Source organism: Trachymyrmex septentrionalis, unplaced genomic scaffold, assembly GCF_001594115.1.
Source record: "Trachymyrmex septentrionalis isolate Tsep2-gDNA-1 unplaced genomic scaffold, Tsep1.0 scaffold8, whole genome shotgun sequence".
Lineage (NCBI taxonomy): Eukaryota > Metazoa > Arthropoda > Insecta > Hymenoptera > Formicidae > Trachymyrmex > Trachymyrmex septentrionalis.
Window position 1 is genome coordinate 2,888,892 of NW_017305987.1, and position 8,233 is coordinate 2,897,124.

Sequence of the window (8,233 nt, forward strand, 5' to 3'; positions counted from 1 at the left end):
AATTTGAAAAGCTTTTGAAAAAAAATACATCGTAAATATACGTAGGCTGCTGGAAAACTTTCTGCAAACAATATGAAAAAAAAACATGTAATATTCGGTAAATGGCTTTATTGTTTTTCGAAATATTCGCCTTTAAGATCGATACATTTTTGCATACGCTCGAACCAATTTTCGAAGCATTTTTTCCAAACGTGGATGGACGACCTTCACGGAATTCATCACTAAGAAAGGTACATCCACGCTGAAATTCGGCAAACCAATTATAAACAGTCCTATTGGATGGTGCTTCATCTCCAAAAGCCAAATGAAGTTAATGCATTGTTTCGGAGTTAGATTACATTTGTAATCGTAAAAAATTATTGCCCGAAAATTTTCTCGCGAAATTTCCATTTCCTTACAAAATAACTTCTTTTAAAATATGTACTATGCAAACAAAAGTAGTTGCCTTGACAAACTATTAATTGACTTATAGATTAAAAACGTCTAATTTTACGATAGTAAAATAGATATGACAGTAGCAGAACGTTGGCGCTATTGGAAGTACTAGATTGCAGAAACTTTTCCAGTAGCCTACGTATTAATCTCTTAAACTTTATTGGAATTGGTAAAAATAAAATGTTAATTAATGGGTAATGAAAATAATTATTACATTAAGTATAATCAATTAATGAAATCACATTATTATGTTAAAGCATGTAGTATTAAGTAATATTGTTTTATTATTATAATAAATGTGTGTATTTTACAAATGCAATGCATTCGTGAAGAACTTGCCGGTTACTTAGTCTGAATTAAAACTTCACATTCACAACAGTTCTGACACTTGCGTGCTCTTTGCAATTTCGCCACGAAATCATTAACTCGTTACATTTCGGAACCACATTAAAATTTAAATCGAAAATAATTATTATTTTACGGTAGGATTAGGCAGATAACATTAATATTCAAATAACTCTTTTTTTATAATAATTTATTGTACGTTACTTGCGAGTGTCGTTTTTCTCCATTGTTTGCGACTCACCTTGATCAACCGCGACTGCGACAGCAACGAACGCCAGATAGGCGCATATCAAATTGAGTGAACGAGAACCACGACGTGTCATGTTCGAGCAACTCGTGAAAACTTACGCGACTTGCATCCGCGCTGCGTCATTTATACCTCGACCAGTCGCCAGTGATCTGGAAGGGACTGAAAGTGGACACGCGAGAAAGATGGTGGATATATGAATGACGCAGACGCAGGGACACGGTATAGAAAGAGGGGAAATACCTATGTACGTTTATGGATGAATGAGTCAAAATACAGGCAAGAAAGAGAGAGAGGATATCTAGAAAGATATATATATATATATAGGCGAAATTGCGAGCTAGAGGAGAATGAAAATGTGTATGAAAGAAAGTCGTAAGCCCGCGTAAAGAAAAATCTGATAAGCAGTATAAGAAGGGAGGAAATACAAAGAATAGAACAGCGAAGAGGAAACGCAAACTGGAGAGAATAATTTGCTTTATCAGTCATCGCGCATTGCGTGCTCATTTAAATTACGTAACTATTATTGTGTTGAAACAAATTATGCCTCTCGCCTTGAATCATTGCCTTGAATTTCTGTTAGAATGTCCCGCAATTTATTAAATTTTTCCAAAATTATTGATGTTTTTTATTGATAGTCTATACACTTGGAGTCTACGAGTATACATCTCGTATGTTTGGAATAATACAATTAAGAAACAGAAGATACAACCGTTATATAACTTCTTTTATTAAAAAATATTAATAATTAATAAGTAATACATTTCTATTCTTGCAAATATAAATTTTTATTGTAATTTAATATTTTTAAAATATCCAAATAAGATAACAAGGTTTTGCATCGTATAATGTAACTTAATTCAATATTCTAGAATTCATAACGTTTCAGAAAGGAATAGAAATTTGCATTCATGTTTGTGCAGTGGCACACGTTTGCTTAGTACGGGTGGGGTATTTCGCATATGCAATCAATACATTTGAGGGAAGTATTGCAAAAAATAGTTAGTTTCTCACTAACCTGCATCATGAAATTACCAAATAGGCACATGTCAAGTATATAATTAATTTGTAACAGTTATAGTTTATTATTATTAAAATTTGATTTAATAGTTATTCAACAAATCAGGTATAGTACGTACAAATCCATACGCAAATGTTTAGTATTAAAGAGACCGGATGATTTGGCGGATCAAAGAATCGACAATTTTTTGTGAATTTTTGGAGAAAAAATGATTATAGCTATCAATGTTAAGTTTGGACTTATATTTTACAAAACAATACTAACAATATTAACAATAATTTTTTTGGCAATTTAATGAGAAAAATAATGGCCAAAAAAAAACTTTTTGTTTCATAAAGGCATAATTTTAACAAATCGCGATTTTTTATAATTCTGTTAGGTTTACCGTATACATTTAACATTATTAATTACAAATTAATTTGATTTTTTATTTCAAACGACTAATTGTGGCTGTATAATGCTAGCAATTTGATAAAACCTCATTTTGCCATCTCTCGAATATTTTATAAAACACATTTCGGTTCCTAAAAATTCATACTTATTCTATAAAGTGCAAAAAAAAAGAATATCAAACGGATTATTATTTTAATAGAGTATCGTAAATGTAGATGACTTGGCACAGCAAATATTTTTGTTAAATTCAATCATGGAATCCATTCATGAGTTTCTAAGACTCAGTTCCACAACTCATGGTTAATTGTTAACTGAGGTTCAACTTATTTATTGTCTCTCCTCAATTCTAAAACCGGACAGAAATAAGAAACAAGTGGAACTGAGCCTAAAGGAAGTTAAGTTTTAAGTTTTAAACTTTCTGTTCCATAGTTCATTGTAGACTATATAACTTTTTTTACGATAAGCTCCAAAATAATAATTCTGTGTCAAAATAATAATCAATCAAAATAACTGTGGCAATTATTTGGAATACAGCCCTTTCTCCCACCTAAAAAAACACACTCTTAATAAAAACATACTTATTCAAAGCGTTTTTACTCAAAACAAAAGAATCTGTCAGAAAAACATGGTGGCCGATTTCGTGAATTCTTACCATCTTATAATTATCTTTTTTCTAAATAAACATTTTAAAATATATAATCGATACGATAAATATTTGATATTTTTATGAAGCATCTAATAGTTCATATCGAAATGTATTTTTATAGATTTTGCGAAATAACTGTTTATGAATGAGAAATTTAAGTAATCTTCAGACTAAATAAAAGTGACGTGTAACTAAGTATACAATAACTAGAAATCCGTCAACTATTAGAACAAAAATCACGTTAAACATTTTACATTGACGTCAACAACTTCTTTATAATATGTGAATTATTATGTTCACATATCTGTTCACACATGTTATGTTCACACATATTACCATGACGGAATAATCCCGAACTGTCGACGCGTATGAGAAAACGTGACGTAATTTGAATAATGTGACGCCGTACATGAATCTTTCATAATATCAAAAGAACATGCACATCCATACACGCATACATACTGAACGACTGTATTAAATATTCATGATTGTTTTTCACAAAAAAAAAAAGATCCTTCGGGTAAAATCATGCATTAAGTTAAATTTACAAGATATTTTTAAGATATGTTTTATAAATCATTAATTGAAATTTATACCTTGTGTCGTATATAATTATATAAAAAATACATTTATTAAGGTTATAGTGATTTAAACGTTTAGCTAATTTATAAATTAATATTTAAACATTTTATGATTTTCGAGAAATTCTGTTTTTCTATTTATCTCTTTTACCATTTCCGGCTGGCTCTCATTCTCTTCTTTCGCGACTATTATTTGTTTTTCCGAAAAGCAGAATCATATTAAATAAATATGATGATTGCATGATTCATATACATACATATTAGAACATAAAACGCGGTATTTATTCGTTTACGGTGCTTACAGTATGTGTAGATATTAATACTTTTACGTATAAAATAATAAAATGAATGAATCTATATAAAGAAAGTACTTGTAGTTGGTTTTATAAAATTACGTAAAATTGCAAATTGCAAAATGTAAATTTTTCTCTAATTGCAAATTGAGCTTTCTTTATAACACATATGTGAATTGAATAACAAAATTAAAATCATATTATGAATGGACTCGAGCATATTTCAGAATAATCTTCATACAGAAAAAAATCAAGACGTTTAAACGAGTGGTAATAACAAGTATAAAAAATTTTTAACGAGTGGAGTTAATTTCGCCAATCATATAAATTACAAAGGTTATAAGTCCGTAATCAATGTAATATTCGGCTAATTTAATAATTTTGGAATTGTTAGATTCTAAACACTGTTAAATGATTCAAACAACAAAAATGAGACATTAATTTTATCCACAATTTACCGTAATCAACTGCGACAACGGCGACGATAAACGCCACATAGACGCACACTTGAACAGAAATACGTCTTTCATAATTGTACACACGCAAAGTTATAGACTCTGCAGCGTTTGTATTATATTCCTTAGACTATTTTGTGACAACTGATAAAAAGGGATGCAAGGGCAAGAAGGGATATATGTAAAAAGTATAAAAATAAATACAACATAGTATAAATAGAAAAAGTAATACAGAAGACGTTATATACAATTTATATAAATATTTAATTTGTATTAATACTTACGTTTTGAATCAATATAATGAAAATTGAAAAGATATCTCAATCCTCAAAATTTATACTTTTCTTTAAAATATTTCTTTATGTTAGATAGTTCAGCACATTCAAAGGTTCGCGCCATTTTCGACGCTATGAGTTAGGGACTCGCCGAAGGCATTAGAGATTTTTGCGGCTTAGCGAGACGTTTTAGATTGATACGCGTATTGTTTATCCTTTTTTGGTACCTCTCAGCGAGAAACGTACTACGAACTACTTCACAGAAATTATATCGTTTATCTAAGTACCAGAGTATGTGATTCTTTTATACATAACACTTTATATGTGCAATTATATTGAATATAGGTAGTTGTAACAAAATTCTTGCATTAGTCATGGTATGATGCATCGTTCATGAAAAATTAATTAACTTCGATGCCTCTATTAATAACATTAATGTCTTATAGGCGTTTTGTAGGCAAAATGAAGCTTGTTCAAAGTAATTCATCTACCATAAGAGTGATGCATATCATTTTTCCTTCCGAAAAAAGATATACATTTTATTTAAATGAAAGGGGGAATCTTACGTATATTATAAACTACTTTTTCTATATACATATTTAAAAATTTATTTATATTTTAAAGATAATTTTATATACGAAGTAGGCCATTTTAATCAATACACGCGAATATCTCGAAAAGGAGAAATTTTTTCAAAAATTGTTTCAGATAAAAGTTTTAAAGGGGAAATAAAACGGTGATCTTGGTAAGAAGTTTATCTTGATAAGAAGTCCTTAAGGTCATGTCCTGACCTTAAAAAAATTTTTTTAATGGAACCTCCATTTTTTTATTGCAAAAAAATTTTATGTGACATGGACCTGACCTTAAGGACTTCTTATCAAGATAAACCAAGGTCACCGTCTTTTTTTCCCCTTTGAAACCATAAAACTTTTGTTTGAAACATTTTTTGAAAAAATTTCTCCTTTTCGAGATATTCGCGTGTATTGATTAAAATGACCTACCCTGTATAACCACAATACTATTATATTAGAATCAGTTTTACTTGTTTTCTATGTCAATAGAAAACGCGCAAATATTTTGTAAGAGTTAATCGATTGATTAGTTTTGTAAAGAAATTGGTAGGTATATATATGATGCATTTACATGGGATGATTACAATAATTACACAAGATATAACTATAGGAGATAGTTATTATAGCTAACCGCACAACTGATATTATCTTCATGCGTAAAACGCATACATCGGTCATGTGGAATAATCTTCGTGTGAGACATACATTTGGATGAGCTACACTTAATGGTAATATATCGCGATTACTAGGAACAGTTATATGATCTTGAATTGTTGCAAATTGAAGATTATTCCTGGGTAAAGCAATATACATTCTTATTATATAAGAAATATTTACCAATATCTATATTTTCAACGATATGAAGACTCTTAAGATACAACTTAGAATTTATTATGTTGCCATACAGTTTCTTTTAATAAATAGATATTTTATTACATTAATTGGGCAATGCATATTAATAATTAATAAGTAATATGTCTATCCTTGTAAATATAAATTTTTATTATAATTTAAGGTTTTCACAAATCTTTAAATTTTATAACAAGACTTTGCATTTCATAGCAAAAATAATAATCTAATACATTATAATATCTTTCATCAACGCTTAGAAATAAGAAATCTTACTAGAACTATTTTTATGATATATGTATACAAGTTAATACAGGTGGTATTTCACAAATGCAATCGATGGTATAAATTGAAGATGGCTCTAGTCTGTCTCCAATTCGCATTAACAAATTACCAAATATGCACATATCTGAAAAAAGGAATATCAAATGAATAATCATAATATATTTTCTTAGAATAAAATTATAGATAAATATTAATAGTACGTCAATTATTTTATATAGCACACTTTTCTGTATTCAGTAAATTGGATGCGCAATGAAGTGAGTTGTATTTTGTAATTAGTTATCATTTTATAGGATCATAATATTAACGTGCTACAGAAATTGATTTTGCGCAGTGTTCGTTATCCATATGCAATGTTTGTCGCAATTACCTCCTATTTGACGCGATTCATAATATGGTTGTGTAATTAGTATCGCTTGACCGTTCAAATACGTGTCAATATCTCTCATTTTATATACCTTACATATTCATATAATTACCGAATGGCAATCTATCGTGAAGTAATAAATTTGTTCTTAATATCGCGCGATCCATAAAATTAAAGAAAATATTAATAATGAATAAATTTAAACAAATTAACATGAAAAAAAATTAATTTTGTCAGTTTTGTTAAAATACGCTATTAATTTTATTTTTCATACAACATAGATAATGCTCCAATTTTCCAAGTTATTAACGTTACTTTAGAATTCGAATAACGTTTCCAGTGATTGCTTATAGAAGCTATGTAATATAAATTAAATAAATAAAATATTGCTTACGTTTTAAAAGAAAATTCAAATGTATATATAACAAATTGTATATATTATTTCAATGCCATATGAATGTATATATATAATATATACTCTAATTTCTTAATAAATGTAAGTAAAATAATTTTTTTATCAAACCGACGTAATATTTCACGAATGCATATAGGATATTACAAAATAAATTTACATTTAAAAATAAATATAAAACCTACTACTCCAGTCATCATCCATTATAAAAGGTAATTGTCTAGGAATGGTAGTGTCGCCAGAAACCTCTGAAAAATTCAACAAAAATTATGGGAATAACAACAATTCAAATTGCAAACTTACGACATAACATCTTTACATGACACTTGTCCATTTCGTAATAATTATAAACTGGAGCACAATTTCGATTAAAATAATCTTCGTGACTGAATGCAGGGTGACACGGGGAATGGTTAGGCTTCATACAGTAAGGTGGAACATTTTCATCTAAAATTAGAAAATTTCCAGTTCTAATAGGTATTACGTATATTGATAACTTTGGAAATTATATATTATAAGTTAACTGTTCGGTGTCATTTTCTACCATTTTATTATTTGTTTATCACATGGATGTTGTATGAAAATATTGTGTGTAAAAATGAAGAAAATATATATTTTTTTCAATCGAAACATCAAATACTAAAGAACAGTAACAAGCAAATACATGTATCTTTATTAATAAAAAGGTTTCAGCATATAAAGTGAAACAAATCTCTATAGAGACAATGGCACCGAAAGGTTAAAAGCAATGTAAATTTATTTTATGATAATAATTAACATTATTACTACGTTTGTATCCTGGTTGGCAGATACAAATCAAATCAGGTTCTTCATTCACTTTGAAATATTCACCATCAAGATATCTATGATTATTTACAATACAAAAAGGTCTATCTTGCTGTGTTTTAGCTAAAACATTTAAGAAGCATTACTTATACTTTACGATTATACTTTCTATAGTTTTATTTAATTCATGTGTATATTTATATGACTGACCGGTTCACTAACTTAAATAAAATTTTTATAACAATAATAAATATATAATTATGTTATAAGT

The 8,233-nt window shown here is 28.4% G+C and overlaps 3 protein-coding genes across 3 annotated transcripts in view; all 3 read right to left on the reverse strand.

Annotated features, from left to right (window-relative positions):
* The window catches only part of LOC108754561 (kielin/chordin-like protein), a 4,437-nt gene extending 3,261 nt beyond the window's left edge, over positions 1-1,176 (reverse strand). Inside the window, exon 1 of the mRNA XM_018496976.1 lies at positions 1,022-1,176. Coding sequence (XP_018352478.1) covers positions 1,022-1,103 — 82 coding nt within the window. The 5' untranslated portion in view covers positions 1,104-1,176. The remainder of the gene's footprint in view (positions 1-1,021) is intronic.
* Positions 1-8,233, reverse strand: part of LOC108754560 — a 102,900-nt gene that overhangs the window by 61,985 nt on the left and 32,682 nt on the right. The gene's annotated exons all lie outside the window — the stretch shown is intronic.
* Positions 6,400-8,233, reverse strand: part of LOC108754562 — a 3,380-nt gene continuing 1,546 nt past the window's right edge. The window contains exons 4-7 of the mRNA XM_018496978.1: positions 7,966-8,085; positions 7,480-7,623; positions 7,362-7,424; positions 6,400-6,521 (exon numbers count right to left, since the gene is read on the reverse strand). Coding sequence (XP_018352480.1) covers positions 6,400-6,521; positions 7,362-7,424; positions 7,480-7,623; positions 7,966-8,085 — 449 coding nt within the window. The remainder of the gene's footprint in view (positions 6,522-7,361; positions 7,425-7,479; positions 7,624-7,965; positions 8,086-8,233) is intronic.